The sequence below is a fragment of the Trachurus trachurus genome, assembly GCF_905171665.1.
Source record: "Trachurus trachurus genome assembly, chromosome: 24".
NCBI lineage: Eukaryota > Metazoa > Chordata > Actinopteri > Carangiformes > Carangidae > Trachurus > Trachurus trachurus.
In genome coordinates this window covers 5,743,346-5,760,736 of record NC_139910.1, presented here as the reverse complement: position 1 = coordinate 5,760,736, position 17,391 = coordinate 5,743,346, and the positions used below count along the sequence as shown (strand labels likewise).

The window sequence follows — 17,391 nt, the reverse complement described above, 5'->3', positions numbered from 1 at the left end:
CAGGATCGTTGTGGTCACATTGTCTTGTGTCACTTTAAAACAGGACAGTAGAAATGATTCTAGATGCTGATTGACTGTTTTTAAAATGTGTGGGCTAATAGTCTTACCCATTTCTGATGAAGTACTGTACAATGATTTGAGATTCAGTTGCATTTATGTTGGTGTTTCATAGAATAAGGAAGGTCTGAAATGTGAAACGCAGTTGTCACTGAAGACACAGGGAGTGAAATAACTGGTCAGACAACCTTGATCAAAGTGACTTAAAGGGATAGTAGCATTTTTTTTAAAGTGGGGTTGTATGATCAACAAATAGCCCCTAAGTACTTTAATTGCAGTAGAAGACTCTCTGCACTCCTCCCGTTAGCAACGCCAGCCCATAATAGCCCTGCCCAGAGATTTACAACATACATTGTTGTGAATGGACCCAAAGAAACGGCCTATTTTCGGAGCCTAAAAGAGGTTTTACGTGAAAAAAAAAACACAGTTCCATTGTTCACTATAATATAAATTTTTCCAGCCCCTCAAAGTGCAGGAAAAACGCAGTTTTTATTTGGACCTAACCAACTCACATATCCCTCCGGCCCAGGGTTAGCGCCCGCTGATCAGCAGTTGGTTAGCTCCAAATAAAAACTGTGTTTTTCCTGCACTTTGAGGGGCTGAAAAAAATTATTATAGCGAACAATGTAACTGTGTTTTTTTTTTCACGTAAAACCTCTTAACCTGTTCCCCTCATAGACGAAATCTGTTTAGTGAATCTGATGGAAAGAAAGCGGTTCAGTTCAGATCATGGAGGAGATATAGAGAGTCAGACCAGGTCAGGCAGCTTGTCTGCTGATCATCCAGGTATTCTGAACAGTAATGAGACCTAAATTAGGTGTCATTGTATTGTATTGTGTCCTACTGAATTATTTCTTAGCAATGGGGATGCAGAAGCAAAAACCAGACTCTCCTGCACCCAGCGGTGTGTCCCTGAAGAGTGACTGGTCTAGGTCACTGTATTGGCTTTAAAGGTGGACAACCTGCTGATGGAAGGTAAGACTTTTAAAACTAAATTTTGGTATTACCTGTCTGTCCTCATGAGAGGAATCATGTCTCCAATAGACACTTAGAAAATAAAATCTCTCACCTGATATCATCATTCTACTATTACATTCATATTCTATTTTATGTAGACATTTTAATTACATTCTTTTCTGGAGTCTAAAAATGTCAGGCAACATTTCAATCAAAATTCAGTTTTCCAAATGCATTTTGTCACCTGTTTGTATCAGGATGCAGCAGCAAAGACCAGACTCTCCTGAACCCAGCAGTGTGTCACTGAAGAGTGACGGGTCTATGGGTCGTTATTATGAATTTAAAGGTGGACAACTTGCTGATGGAAGGTAAGACTTTTAAAACAGAATTTTGGTATTATCTGTCTGTCGCCATGAGAGGAATCATGTGTCGAAAAGACACTTCAGTACTGACTTAAGGTGCGTTCACACCGGACCTTTTATTTTTGTCGCCGTCGCTCGTATCGCTCCAAAAAAAACTCTCCGTTGCTCAGCTGCATTCGCTCGTCAATAGAGAGCCTAAGCGGAAGCAGGAAGTAACGGTCACCATGGGACCTCAACTCTGAAAAACTCGCCATTCAAATGAACGGGACTGAAAATTTTATTTCGTGATCCGTTTGAATTGCGCCATGAGAAAAAAATATGTCATCTACCTGTTTAAAACATCACGTTTCATCCCGAGAAATCAACAGTTTGTTGTAAAGCTATTGTAGAATAAAATTCAGAAGGATCTGTAAGCAGAAAGACTACAAGTCGCGTAGGTGACGTCACACACCAAATGCCGCCCTTTCCCGTGTCAGTTGGTGACGTATTTTCTGTGGGACACAGATCTGTAGTCCGTAGAGTGGTCTTTACACAAAATACATTCTTCTGTTGCCGTTTTACGATAAACGGCTGATTTCTCTTCATGAAACGTGATGTTTTAAACAGGTAGAGGACATATTTATTTCTCATGGCGCAATTCAATCGGATCACGAAATAAAATTTTCAGTCTCATTCATTTGAATGGCGAGTTTTTCAGAGTTGAGGTCCCATGGCGCCGTTACTTCCTGCTTCCGCTTAGGCTCTCTATTTGGCACAGAGCCACAGACTCGCATTTTCGCTTTGATGACGTCATGCCCACTGCCATGTGTCTCTGTTTACACCGGCACCACCGGGATTATGGCAGCCAATCAGCGCTGAGCGACGAGCGACTGACAGCCGGAGAGTTGGGATTTCTCATCAAGTCTCCGTTCTACACACACACACACACCTGTCTTTGACCATTTTAACTATGGGTAACCTCAGAGCCCATACTTACTTTATTAATGCCCAAGCGGAAATTAATGTGTCTGTCAGCTCATCTATCATTTTTAGAAGAATTAAATGCTTGATGGCTGTCAGTACAAAGATCTATATCTCTCCATACTGCAGCCATCCACCACCACCATTTTCTTGGTCCATCAAGATGTTATGAAGTGGATGATCTGAGTTGATCAGAATGACCTCCACCATCTTCAGTGTAAATCTCTCCACCACGTCCCCCAGTGAATCCATCAGGGAAACACGATTGAAGTATCCAGATATAATTAAAAGTGCCTCAGGATGTTTAGTCTGTATCCTAGCAAAATACAACATAAACATTTAAACAAAACAAAACACAAAAACAAGGCAAAGGTTGATCAACAACTCACGGTAACAGTACTGTATGTTGGCTAATGTTTTCATACCTTCTGTGGCCAGTCACTAATGAAAACAGAATTGTGAAATGACAACAGTAATGGCAACAGTAAGTAAAAGTAACTTCAAATTACTGATACATGTGGAAGAAAAGCTTCGTAGTTGAGTTAGTGCACATACAATATAGCTGTGGTCAGGGTGTCATTTAGAAGATCCTTTGTACCTACAGCCATCAGGCTTTTTAATTATTCTGCAAAGTTTTTTCCTCCACAGAGTTCAGCACCAGAGCTCAGAGGTCCACAGTCTTGAATTTCCCTCCTGGGGGATGAATAAAATATTTTTCTATTCTTTTTCTATTCTACAGTCAGCAGTCTGCCCAGCTCCATCAACCAGACCTGGACTCCATATTTACGGTCTGTACATGTATAGACTATAAATATGTTACTATTTAAATAGATCAACCACAGAATACATATTAATTGCCAAAATATAATTCAGGTAGTGTATAGGCGCGTTTCCACTGCAGGAACTTCGGGGTAATTTTACGGGGCCAGCCCCGTTGGTGCGTGTTTCCACTGCAGGAACCTCCCCCACAGGGCCATTTACAGGAACTTTTACGGGGGCCAACGAGAGTACCTACTCCAGGGTAGGTACTCCGTTCTGCCCTGAAAAGCTCCTGGGTGCGGCTCGAGGTTAACCCGGCACTGATTGGCTGAAGCTAGAGCAGGCTCTGACTCCAACAGAAAGCACCAAAACAACCGGCATTTTAAAAGGGGGAGCAGAAGGGGAGCATTAGCCTAGCAGACACCGCTGTAAACAACAAGAAAACAGCAGGAAGATGTACGACAAATGGACCGACAATGAGGTGCAGACATTGATTGCAGTCTACGGCACCGAGGAGATTCAGAGGGGGTTTGAGTCATCGCTGCGAAATGAAAATATCGGCGCACCTCGACACACTGGGGATCCATCACGCCGCAAAACAATGCTGTGAAAAGTAAAAAAAAAAAGAAAAAAAAGAAAACTCAAGCAGGATTACAATCAACCGCCATGTGCACAAACACACAAACCAGAAACGCGGCTACCGCCTCAGCTCCTTCCATCCTTCTTCGTTGTTGTTATGATTTTTGTGCTTGTGACCTGCCTGGGTGACGTCACAGTCGAAACTGTCGCACAGCGATTAAGCGGCGATCGAAACTCATGACGTCACCGAGGGGTCCTACTCTGCAGTGGAGACACGACCACTGAGAGGGCCGAGTGAGAGGTACGGTTCCTGTAGAAGTTCCTACCCCCTCCCTTTACCAGGAACTCCTGCAGTGGAAACGCGGCTTATATGTCTTGGTGCTGCTCTGCTCATGAATCACATGTCTTATAAATGTAAATGAAATGTGCAGTTTATCATCTGTTGGCTGTTACCAGCTGCTGGAGGAGAACATTGTCAGTTTTGTGAAGAACGAGCTGAAGAGAGTCCAGAGGGTTCTGAGACCAGATTACCCAGAATGTTTTGAGAAACAAAGAGATCATGAAGATGTGTTGAATGGTGAGGATGAAGAGCAAAGGAGCACCAAACAGGCATTTCTGAAGATCACAGTGAACTTCCTGAGGAGAATGAAGCAGGAGGAGCTGGCTGACTGTCTGCAGAGCAGTAAGAGGATTTCAATGATGCTAACAGGAAATGGAGCATAAGTAGTCAAAGTATTTTTGAAATTATTTTTTGGGAAAAAATAAACAACATACTATTAAGGCTAAGAAATAATGTTAGGCTCTCTTATTTCCTTTGTGTTCATTCAGGAAACCATGCTGCAGTTTGCCAAAATAAACTCAAATCCAACCTGAAGAAGAAGTTCCAGTGTGTGATTGAGGGGATCTCTACAGCAGGAAACTCAACTCTTCTGAATCAGATCTACACAGAGCTCTACATCACAGAGGGAGGAACTGGAGAGGTCAATGATGAACATGAGGTCAGACAGATTGAAACAGCATCCAGGAGACCAGGCAGACCAGAAACAACCATCAGACAAGAAGACATCTTTAAAGCCCCACCTGGAAGAGATGAACCAATCAGAACAGTGATGACAAAGGGAGTGGCTGGCATTGGGAAAACAGTCTTAACACAGAAGTTCACTCTGGACTGGGCTGAAGACAAAGCCAACCAGGACATACTGTTCATATTTCCCTTCACCTTCAGAGAGCTGAATGTGCTGAAAGAGAAAAAGTTCAGCTTGGTGGAACTTGTTCATCACTTCTTCTCTGAAACCAAAGAAGCAGGAATCTGCAGGTTTGATCAGTTCAAGGTCGTCTTCATCTTTGACGGTCTGGACGAGTGTCGACTTCCTCTGGACTTCAACAACACTGAGATCCTGACTGATGTGACAGAGTCCACCTCGGTCAAAGTGCTGCTGACAAACCTCATCAGGGGGAACCTGCTTCCCTCTGCTTGCCTCTGGATAACCACACGACCTGCAGCAGCCAATCAGATCCCTCCTCAGTGTGTTGACATGGTGACAGAAGTCAGAGGGTTCACTGACCCACAGAAGGAGGAGTACTTCAGGAAGAGGTTCAGAGATGAGGAGCAGGCCAGAGAGATCATCTCCCACATCAAGACATCACGAAGCCTCCACATCATGTGCCACATCCCAGTCTTCTGCTGGATCACTGCTACAGTTCTGGAGGAGGTGTTGAAGACCAGAGAGGGAGGAGAGCTGCCCAAGACCCTGACTGAGATGTACATCCACTTCCTGGTGGTTCAGTCCAAACTGAAGAAGATCAAGTATGATGGAGGAGCTGAGACTGATCCACACTGGAGTCCAGAGAGCAGGAAGATGATTGAGTCTCTGGGAAAACTGGCTTTTGAGCAGCTGCAGAAAGGAAACCTGATCTTCTATGAATCAGACCTGACAGAGTGTGGCATCGATATCAGAGCAGCCTCAGTGTACTCAGGGGTGTTCACACAGATCTTTAAAGAGGAGAGCGGCCTGTACCAGGACAATGTGTTCTGCTTTGTCCATCTGAGTGTTCAGGAGTTTCTGGCTGCTCTTCATGTTCATCTGACCTTCATCAACTCTGGAGACAATCTGCTGTCAGAAGCTTCCTTGGGGGCTAAACTGATGATAAGCTTTTCTAAAATAACACTCTTCTACCAGTGCGCTGTGGAAGAGGCCTTAAAGAGTCCAAATGGACATCTGGACTTGTTCCTCCGCTTCCTCTTGGGACTTTCACTGAAGACCAATCAAACTCTTCTATATGGGCTCATGTCACAGACAGGAAGTAGCTCAGAGGCCATCAGATCAGATCAGAAAGCAATCCAGTGCATCAAGAAGAAGATCAATAAGAATCTGTCTCCAGAGAAAAGCATCAATCTGTTCCACTGTCTGAATGAACTGGATGATCGTTCTCTAGTGGAGGAGATCCAACAGTCCATGAGATCAGGACGTCTCTCTACAAAGAAACTGTCTCCTGCTCAGTGGTCAGCTCTGGTCTTCATCTTACTGTCATCAGAAAAAAATCTGGACGTGTTTGACCTGAAGAAATACTCTACTTCAGAGGAGGCTCTTCTGGGGCTGCTGCCAGTGGTCAAAGCCTCCAACAAGGCTCTGTATGTAGATAACTGGTAATGTTTTAATTTTGACAAAACATTTTGTTGGTGTTAATTACTCTTCCTTCTCCAGACTGAGTGGCTGTAACCTCTCAGAAAGAAGTTGTGAAGCTCTGTCTTCAGTCCTCAGCTCCCAGTCCTCTACTCTGAGAGAACTGGACCTAAGTAACAACAACCTGAGGGATTCAGGAGTGAAGCTGATTTCTTCTGGACTTAAGAGTCCACACTGTGAACTAGAAACTCTCAAGTAAGTATCAAGTTATTTGCTACAAAGGCAACAACATTCAGTGTTATACATGTTATTGTGGCACAGCAATGTGTCCTTCAGTATCTGGATAGTAGTTGTAATGTGCATTTAATGGCCCCATCTGTTGCCTGGTTATGTAGGTGATGATGGCTTTCATTTATTTCACAAAAAACTGTGTTTATGTTTTCAGTCTGTCAGGTTGTCTGGTCACAAAAGAAGGCTGTTCTTCTCTGGCCTCAGCTCTGAGCTCCAACCCCTCCCATCTGAGAGAGCTGGACCTGAGCTACAATCATCCAGGAGACTCAGGAGTGAAGCCGCTGTCTGCTGGAGTGGAGGATCCACACTGGAGACTGGACGCTCTCAGGTATGGACAGAAACTCTCTCACTGTTTTCACATGGGGAAACTTCATATCCAACAATAGTTCATGAGGCTTGTTACATTTTCATGTTTCCAGAAACCATCAGTCAGTGCTTATCTGATTATGTTACTTCCCGCAGGTCGGATCATGGAGGGAAACAGATGTTGAAACCTGGTTGGAAGAAATGTGTGTATTATTCATTCATGTCAACAAACATCACTTTGTTCATTGCTCTACTCACAAGAGATATGAAGTTTTTAGTTCAAGATTGAACGAACAAGATAAATAAAAACCATCAAATGAGTCATGAGATAAACTGTGTTGTGTCTTGTTCTCTTCATCAGATGCCGTTGAACTGGAACTGGACATGAACACAGTGAACAAAGACCTCAAACCGACCAACAACAACAAGACAGTGAGATGTGTGGAAAATGATCAGTTATATCCTGATCATCCAGACAGATTTGACTGCTGTCAGCTGCTATGTAGGAATAAACTGACAGATCGTTATCACTGGGAAGTTGAGTGGAGAGGATCGGTTGAGATCGGTGTCTCTTACAAAGGAATCAGAAGAAAAGGAAACAATGCTGACTCTTGGTTTGGAAAGAACGATCAGTCCTGGAGTCTGAGCTGCTCCAAAGATGATGGTTACTTTGCTTGGCAAAACGAAAGGGGAATACCAATCCCCTGTCCGTGCTCTTCTAACAGAGTAGGAGTGTATGTGGACTGTCCTACTGGCACTCTGTCCTTCTACCGTGTCTCCTCTAACAGAATGATCCACCTCCACACCTTCAACACCACATTCACTGAACCTCTGTATCCTGGGTTTGGAATCTGCTCATTGGACTCCTCAGTGTCACTCTGCAGGTTGTAGGGAGGAGGTCATGTGAACCTCATGTGTAGGTTTTTCATGTAATTTCATGATATAGTTTATTGATACAAATGATCATTTAGTGCGATGTTGATTTCTATAATATTATCTACAGTGATTTTGAGTACATATGCAAGGATAATGTGCACACATGCTAATATCACATATCAATCAATTTTCTGCCCTAACTGCTGCATTTTTACATATATATATATTTTTTTTAAATATATTTTTATATTTTTTATGTATTTCATTCTGTGCTGCTCCTGCAGATTCTAGCAAATATCGAGCTGTGAAATAGCTATTATTGTCTATTGGTGCTGTCTGTCCCTTGTGCTCTTGCTGCTACTGTGTGTCACTGTATGTCTGGTGCTGTTGTTTTGTGCTTGCTCTTGTACTGTGATGTTGCTGTCATGTAGCTGTTGTGTCCATCATGTTATCCTGTCTTATGTCTGCTGTATGGCGAAACAGTCTCTGTCTGCACTTCTGCCCACAATGAATTTCCCTCTGGGACAATAAAGTATATCTTATCTTATCTTATCTTATATCGAACACCTCCTGGTCATGGGACTGTGCAACAAAAATACAATCATTTTGTGTTCTGTGTGTCATTGTGTGTGTTCTGTTTTATTATTTAATGTATTGTGTGAAGAATATGATGGTTTTAGAATCACTGCTATGACCACGAACATTTGTTACTCGGCTGATAACTTAGGAAACTGTCAATATTCTGTTTGACTTCACCAATGAAAAATAAAAAAATTTGAACAAGTTTTAAGATTTAACATGATATTATTATTTTTGAAATGAGTTGGACAACATGCATCACTTTTTAACATTTAACTTAACATTAACCAAAATGAGGTGAATTGTGATTCCATTACAAGATAGTGCATGCTTAAATATTTGGTTACACTTTACTTGAAGGTACCGTCATAAGAGTGACATGACACTGTCATAAGAGTGACATGACACAGTCATGAACGTGTCATAAACATTATGTCAATGTCATAACGTTGTCATTAAGTGTCATTCGGTTTTTGTAGGGTTAGGTTTAGGGTTAGGGTTAGGGTTATGGTTAGGGTTAACCGAATGACACTTAATGACAACGTTATAAGACGTTATAAGCTTCAAGTCACGACTTACGACTTTGTAGCGTTCCAGGCAACCCGCAACTTGGGTTTATCCGACCTGTTGCCTGTGAGAGTGCACTATAACAGCCACTTGTAACTTCCGACCCGTGAACTCGTACCAGATCGAACTGGTACGACTTCACAGGTCGGAAAAACAAGAGTTACGAGCTGCCCTAAACGCACCATAACTTCATGTCAGCCGACGGAGTTAGCAGCCCCCGCCCTCGTCATGGATCTATTGGTCCTCGTCCCTACGTCACCACATTCACGCGCATCCCTTGGCTGCACACACAGCCCTTCATGCCGTTCTCTCTCCTCATTGGATAAAACTTGTAGGATCCAAGAAAAATTTTCTCCTCGGCTCAGAGCAGAGCAGAGGGACTGAGAGACCCGTGTTTCGGTCCAAACACTCTATGTAAGTGATTGCTGTCAGAAGATATAACTATTTAAGACTTATATTAACACAAAAATATTGCTTACTTCTGCTTTAAGTCCGCATTTTGAGTTCAGTTACAAATTTGTAAATTTTGATCAGTGTGTCTTGATAAACATATTAACTATAAACATCTTGTAGCTTTAGTATAACACCAGTTGAGAGTTGAGAGATGCAGGGAGCCACCATGTGCAGGTTGTAGTGTCTGTGTTCTACTTTTCATGTCTGAATTTAGCACTGTGGAGACCTGGCATTGTATGGGCGATGTTGCATGAAGATTGGAAATCCCTACTTCCTTGTCCATCCACTCTGTGAGTTCAGAGCTATTGCTAACTGCAATTGTGGCAAGTCATCATCTACTTACACCAGTCCACATTACAACCTCCTAATACTCAAAACCTCACGCACAAATACATAGATTTTAAATAAGATGGGCATACAGGAAATTAATTTTCAGAAATTATGTTAATTCAAACTCACCCTGTACATGCAAAGGCTTACAATTAATGTGCTCTCATTATGATCATCAGCGACAAGTCTTAAAATGCTAGTTTGCCCCTGAGCAATGTCCAAGCAATGGGTGGACAAGTGCCATAGAGATTTGTTTGAAAGCTCTGGTTTGTTAAAGTTCCCTACAACACAGAAAACACTGCTGCCATGATAATCTAAGCAGTTCTGTGTGAGAAACCTCTCTATATTTTTTAAAAAGCGCCGGCGCCCTTCTTTTATTCTTATAAGCGGAGGAGGAAGAAACACGAGGGAGCAGCTGTTGATAAGGCTCCGACAAAATGGCCTCCGTGTTTTCCCTCCATGGTCATGTTGCCATGGCATTGCCAGACATCCAAAATGAAATCACCATTTTGCCTAGCTCAACAAAGCTGAGATTCTTCCAATTTGTCCAGCTAAAATCGGGTCATAAACCACCCAAGTCATGCAAGTATATACCAAACCTTGGTCATTTACCTTGCAGAAAGTAGAGGGACACATAAAGGAACAGCAAGGAAACTGCATACTTTGGAGTGGATAGACAAGTTTTGATGTCACCTTTCCGTTTTTTTATACATGGACTTTGTAGTTATGGGGGTGTGACTTGTCCTTAGCTCACACACAGACACCAGGACTGGTGAAGGAGAGGGAGCACCATCTTCGCTCCTGATGTTTCTTCTACACATGGAGGAGGAAAGTGTTTGAAGGTCGACCTGCAGGGACTTCAGCAGGTAAGAATCTTACCTGAGAAATCTGTAAATATCGGTATCTGAACAGGATTACAGTGGTCACACTGTCTTGTATCACTGTGAAACTGGACAGTAAAATGCGACTGCATGCTCATTTTCTGTTTCAACTATTTGCTGTTTTTTGTACAAGTATTGTTAATAATCTGACTCAAAATTAAAGTTGTGTCAATCATTGTTAGACAAACAACAGTTCAATTCAGGTTAGATTGTTGAAGAAGTATGTCGGGAAAGTCAGAACTGGTCTGACAGCTATGATCAACTATGTCCCAGGTATGCTGCTCAGTGTTTGTGCCATGTTACTGACAATAATTAGAACGAATGTGTCCTGTGAAGTGAATTCTGTCGTGATGTGTGAAGATGGCGGCTCTGCTATGAATGAGTGTGAGGAGGACACAGAGGATGGAGTCCTTCCCTCAAACACCACTCTGTGGAGGAAACATGAGTGCCGGACGAAAGTTAAAAGGTGAGATGAGGATTTTTAACTGTCCATGACTCTGTCAGAGTTCGGCACTCACATCATTATTCACCGTCAAAGCTTCGTTTGTTGTGTTGAAGTCTTGGGCAGCAGCAAAGACCAGACTCACCTGGACCTGATGCCAGCTGTGTGTCCTTTAAGACTACCCGGTCTGAAGTTCGAATTATTGTGTTCAAAGATGGAGAACAGTCTGATAGTCAGAGGTAAGGTATTTTTTGCCAAAGTTTGTTGTCAAACATATTAAATACAGCCTTGTATCCCCAGATCTGAACATTTATTGTGTTTCACTCAGGATCCATCCTCAGACACCAGTCTGTCATTCACTCAGCAGTGTGTCAATGAGAAATGAACACTTAAGGACATTTAACACCAAGATGCAAGAAAAACATTTTGACAAGTAGGTTACATTTTCAATAAACTTCAAAACATAAAAACTCTGATTGAATTGTGTGTTGCTGAGATCCAACAGTTTATTCTATCAATCAATCAATCAATCAATCAATTTGTTTATTTCGGGCATGTCAATTTAAATCATCATCATCACACTTCATCTTAGTTCAATAATACAGTACACATGGCCGAAAGGGAAAGCGGGAGAAGCAAAAGCTTATCTAGTCCCGCCCCCATTACCCACAGAATAAAAACTTTATCATAATCTTTTCTCCTTTTTTCCCCCCTTTTTTTCTGCATTTCAATATAACATTCTTTTACTTATAACATTTTGACATAATTTTCTACCAGGATCCACTGAATATACGGGAACTCAAAACATTAATCCCCTCCATTCTCCACTCCAACTTTTAATCGTGTCATTGCAGGTTTAAAATCATTATATTTTTTCCACAGAGTTCACCAGCAGATCTCGGAGGTCCATAGTGATCACCATCAACCAGACCTGGACTCCATATTTATGGTCTGTACACACACAGATTGAATGTTGAACTTCCCTTGTTACTGTCGAACTACATCAACCACAGATTGAATGTTGAACTTCCCTTCAGGTCTTAACAGTCTCCATGTCGCTCTGTTTAGACCAGCAGACCTTCAGATTGATACATGACTCACTTGTTGTCTTCAGTTTAAATGATCAGTTTTCATCTGCTCCAGTTGCTGGAGGAGAACATTGTATCTTTTGTGAGGAATGAGCTAAAGAGAGTCCAGAGGGTCCTGAGACCAGATCACCCAGAATGCATAGAGAATCTGGGACATGATGATGAGATAGTGGATGGTGAGGATGAAGAACAGAGAGGAAGCAGCAGAGAGGCATTTCTGAAGATCACAGTGAACTTCCTGAAGAGAATGAAGCAGGAGGAGCTGGCCGACTGTCTGCAGAGCAGTAAGAGCATTTCTCTGAAGATTTACCTTGACAAGATGGAGGCAGTTACATCATATGGACAAAAGTATTGGACCACCTACACACTAAACCTGCCTTTCTACAAGATTTTTTGAGTTTATCTTTGGGAATTTCCTCCCATTAATTCAGAAGACTATTTGTGAGGTAAGGTATGGATATTGGGCAAGAGGTCCTGGCTCACAATCTCTGTTCCAGTTCATTCCAAAGGTGTCTGGTTGGGTGTAGGTCAGGGCGTTGTGGAGGCCATTTAAGTTCTTCACACCCAACTCACCATGCAAACCTACTATACTTGTATGAACCTTGCTTTGTGCAATATGGCACAGTCATGTGGGATCAGAAAAGGGCCTTTCCCAAACTGTCCCCACAAGTTTGGAAGGATAGAATTGTCCAAAATGTTTTGGTAAACTGAATCATGGTTTCTTTTAGAACTAAGGGGCCTGAACAAACAACTCCATAGCACTATGCCTCCACTAAACTACAGTTGGTACAATGCAACTAGGCAGGTAAGGCCCCCCTGCCAGATAGAGAAGCATGATTCATCACAGACCATGTTTTCACCACTCCAGAGTCCAGTGGTAATGTGCTTCACTGTCCATATGATGCATGGCATTGTGTTTGCTACGAAGATCCTCTGAATGAAGTGCCTATATCCAATGATTAGGAGGTGTGCTCCATTACTTTTGTCCATATACGATGGTATGTTCATAAAGTCATTCTTCAGGGGAATGAAATATTGAAAGTATAAAAATACCTAAATTTCCTCTTTGTTCATTCAGGGACTCATGTTCCAGTTTGTCAACGTAAACTCAAATCTAAGCTGAAGAAGAAGTTCCAGTGTGTGTTTGAGGGGATCTCCAAAGCAGGAAACCCAACTCTTCTGAATCAGATCTACACAGAGCTCTTTATCACAGAGGGAGGGACTGGAGAGGTTAATGATGAACATGAGGTCAGACAGATTGAAACAGCATCCAGGAGACCAGGCAGACCAGAAACAACCATCAAACAAGAAGACATCTTTAAAGCCTCACCTGGAGGAGATGAACCAATCAGAATAGTGATGACAAAGGGAGTGGCTGGCATTGGGAAAACAGTCTTAACACAGAAGTTCACTCTGGACTGGGCTGAAGACAAAGCCAACCAGGACATACACTTCACATTTCCATTTACTTTCAGAGAGCTGAATGTGCTGAAAGAGAAAAAGTTCAGCTTGGTGGAGCTTGTTCATCACTTCTTCTCTGAAACCAAAGAAGCAGGAATCTGCAGGTTTGATCAGTTCCAGGTCGTCTTCATCTTTGACGGTCTGGACGAGTGTCGACTTCCTCTGGACTTCCACAACACTGAGATCCTGACGGATGTGACAGAGTCCACCTCAGTCAACGTGCTGCTGACAAACCTCATCAGGGGGAAACTGCTTCCCTCTGCTCGCCTCTGGATAACTACAAGACCCGCAGCAGCCAATCAGATCCCTCCTGAGTGTGTTGACATGATGACAGAGGTCAGAGGGTTCACTGACCCACAGAAGGAGGAGTACTTCAGGAAGAGGTTCAGAGATGAGGAGCAGGCCAGAGATATCATCTCCCACATCAAGACATCACGAAGCCTCCACATCATGTGCCACATCCCAGTCTTCTGCTGGATCACTGCTACAGTTCTGGAGAAGCTGTTGAAGACCAGAGAGGGAGGAGAACTGCCCAAGACCCTGACTGAGATGTACATCCACTTCCTGGTGGTTCAGACAAAACTGAAGAATATCAAGTATGATGGAGGAGCTGAGACAGATCCACACTGGGGTCCAAAGAGCAGGAAGATGATTGAGTCTCTGGGAAAACTGGCTTTTGAGCAGCTGCAGAAAGGAAACCTGATCTTCTATGAATCAGACCTCAGAGAGTCTGATATTGATATCAGAGCAGCCTCGGTGTACTCAGGAGTGTTCACACAGATCTTTAGAGAGGAGAGTGGCCTGTACCAGGACAAGGTGTTCTGCTTCATCCATCTGAGTGTTCAGGAGTTTCTGGCTGCTCTTCATGTTCATCTGACCTTTGTCAACTCTAGAGTCAATCTGCTGTCAGAATCCCCCAGAAGGTTCAAACTATTAAGAAGCCTTTCTAAAGCAAGTCATTCACTCCCATTTACTAATTTTGACTACCCGAGCGCTGTGGACAAGGCCTTAGAGAGTCCAAATGGACACCTGGACTTGTTCCTCCGCTTCCTCCTGGGTCTGTCATTGGGGACCAATCGGACTCTGCTTCGGGGTCTAATGTCACAGACAGGAAGTAGCTCAAAGACCAATCAGAAAACAACTCGCTACATCAAGAAAAAGCTTGTTCAGAATCTGTCTCCAGAGAAAAACATCAACCTTTTCCATTGTCTGATTGAACTGAATGATCGTTCTCTAGTGGAGGAGATCCAACAGTCCCTGAGATCAAGACGTCTCTCCACAGATGAACTGTCTCCTGCTCAGTGGTCAGCTCTGGTCTTCATCTTACTGTCATCAGAAAAAGATCTGGACGTGTTTGACCTGAAGAAATACTCTGCTTCAGAGGAGGCTCTTCTGAGGCTGCTGCCAGTGGTCAAAGCTTCAAACAAAGCTATGTATGTCGATACAAAACTGATTAGGTATGCTTAATGTTTTATTTTTGACAAAACATTTTGTTGGTGCTAATTATTCTTCCGTCCCCAGACTGAGTGGCTGTAACCTCTCAAAAAGAAGCTGTGAAGCTCTGTCCTCAGTCCTCAGCTCCCAGTCCTCTCGTCTGAAAGAGCTGGACCTGAGTAACAACAACTTGAAGGACTCAGGAGTGAAGCTGATTTCTGCTGGACTGAAGAGTCAACACTGTGAGCTTGAACGTCTCAAGTAAGGATCAAGTTCAACATTCTGTGTTGTACTATTGTGGCACAGTCAATGAGTCCTTGAATATCTGGGTAGTATTTGGGTGGCTATGTCTTTGGTTTATTTCGCAAAATTTCTGTATTGTGTGTCCAGTCTGTCAGGTTGTCTGGTCACAGAGGAAGGCTGTTCTTCTCTGGCCTCAGCTCTGAGCTCCAACCCCTCCCATCTCAGAGAGCTGGACCTGAGCTACAATCATCCAGGAGACTCAGGAATGATGCTTCTGTCAGGACTGGACGATCCAAACTGGAGACTGGACACTCTCAGGTATGGACAGATGGACAGAAGCTCTCTCACTGTTTTTTTGCTAGTCAGCCCCAGCCTTTAGAAACTTAATGTCCATCAGCAGTCCATGAGGCTTGTTCAATGTTCATGTTTAAGAAACCATCAGTGATAGTCTGACTATGTTTATTCCCACAGGTTGGATCACGGTGGGAAACAGATGTTGAAACCTGGTCTGAGGAAATGTGTGTATTATTCTTCATTTATGTACAATCATTCAGATAGTTTTTGTTTACATGGATGCAGAGCTATAATTTTTAGAGATCTGTTCAGTACTAAACTAACAATAAACCTATGTCAAATGATAAACTGCAGCTGTGTTGTGACTTGTCCTCTCTATCAGACGCCTGTGAACTGGAACTGGACACCAGCACAGTGAACAAATTCCTCGAACTGTCTGACAACAACAGCACGGTGACGTATGTGACGGTGAAACAGCTATATCGTGATCATCCCGACAGATTTGAATGCTATCAACTGCTGCTGAGGAATGAACTGACAGATCGCTGTTACTGGGAAGTTAAGTGGAGTGGGTGGCTTGAGATCGGTGTCACTTACAGAGGAATCAGAAGAAAAGGAAACAACGCTGGCTGCTGGTTTGGAAGAAACAACCAGTCCTGGAGTCTGAGCTGCTCCAATGATGATGGTTACTCTGCCTGGCACAACAACAGGGGAATACAAATCTCTGTCCCTCCCTCCTCTAACAGAGTAGCAGTGTATGTGGACTGTCCTGCTGGCACTCTGTCCTTCTACAGTGTCTCCTCTGACAGACCGATCCACCTCCACACCTTCAACACCACATTCACTGAACCTCTGTATCCTGGGTTCAGACTATGCTCATTTGACTCCTCAGTCTCACTTTGCAAGCTGTAGGAAGGGAGTCCACCTCCTGTGTCGGAAAACATGGCTCTGCCTAAAGTATTTGACATTTCTCAACGTCGTCGTGTCTAGTATTAGTTTCCATCTTCAATCAATTTTCACAAGGATTGGTGAGCAGTTAGCTATTGTGACCGGCTAGTGTTTATCCAGAAGCAGTTAGCCTGCCAGGTGCGCAGCAGTTCAACAACTAGCCGTGTACCAAAAACAATCCAACCCCAACAATTACCCCCTATACAAGTTTTGCTGATACATACTCCACAGCGATGCTAGCAGTAGCAATTTCTGAACAAATTCATAATATAAGTACAGTAATTACAGCAATTTAGCCAATGTTATTGTACCTTTATATCTGGACAATAATGAGAGCAGATGTCTAACATGTAAATATGAAGTTATTACTCATAGAGGAGAAGAAAAGTCAGTTATATCCTGTAACTACACACCATAAAGGCCTTTAGATTAAGCTGGTAATGATGGTGACAGAACCAAAGAAGATATTGATGAAACTGGTAATGACACTGATGGAACCAGTGAAGATAATGATGGAACTGGTATGTCACCGACAGAACCAAAGAAGATATTGACGAAACTGGTGATGACACTGATGAAACCAGTAATGACATTAATGGAACTGGTAATGACTTTGATGGAAATGATAATGAGAACCAGTGAACGACTTGGAGTGATTTTAGCTGGAAGTCACCTTTATCCGTCGTCCCCGTGTTCAGGTCTCATCTTATCTTTTTGTCAGAAGCCTGTTCAGTTGAATAACTAGTTTTTTCAGTGGAGAAAATTCTTTATTGTCTTATCTCACAGGTGGGCGGTGCCAGTGTGTTTATGTGTTTAAAGTGGTGAGGACCGACTTTTTAGCTGGAAAGATTCACCTACATAAAGAAGTAATTCAAGATGAATAAATGGCAATAGTAATCT

The 17,391-nt window shown here is 42.9% G+C and overlaps 2 protein-coding genes across 2 annotated transcripts; both read left to right on the top strand.

Moving 5' to 3' along the window:
* Nucleotides 1–918: 918 nt before the first annotated feature.
* Nucleotides 919–8,079, top strand: LOC311007122 (protein NLRC3-like; the record flags this gene model as incomplete). The annotated part of the gene is made up of 9 exons (XM_084000210.1): nt 919–989; nt 1,272–1,382; nt 4,106–4,356; nt 4,503–6,306; nt 6,380–6,553; nt 6,744–6,917; nt 7,052–7,098; nt 7,257–7,327; nt 8,056–8,079. The coding sequence occupies 9 exons, from the start codon at nt 919–921 to the stop codon at nt 8,077–8,079; spliced, it is 2,727 nt and encodes a 908-aa protein (XP_083856336.1).
* A 2,756-nt stretch (nt 8,080–10,835) lies between these two features.
* Nucleotides 10,836–16,455, top strand: LOC311007121 (protein NLRC3-like; the record flags this gene model as incomplete). The annotated part of the gene is made up of 10 exons (XM_084000209.1): nt 10,836–10,854; nt 10,942–11,047; nt 11,906–11,972; nt 12,167–12,395; nt 13,190–15,005; nt 15,094–15,267; nt 15,397–15,567; nt 15,721–15,767; nt 15,926–16,011; nt 16,294–16,455. The coding sequence occupies 10 exons, from the start codon at nt 10,836–10,838 to the stop codon at nt 16,453–16,455; spliced, it is 2,877 nt and encodes a 958-aa protein (XP_083856335.1).
* Between the last annotated feature and the right edge of the window lie 936 nt (nt 16,456–17,391).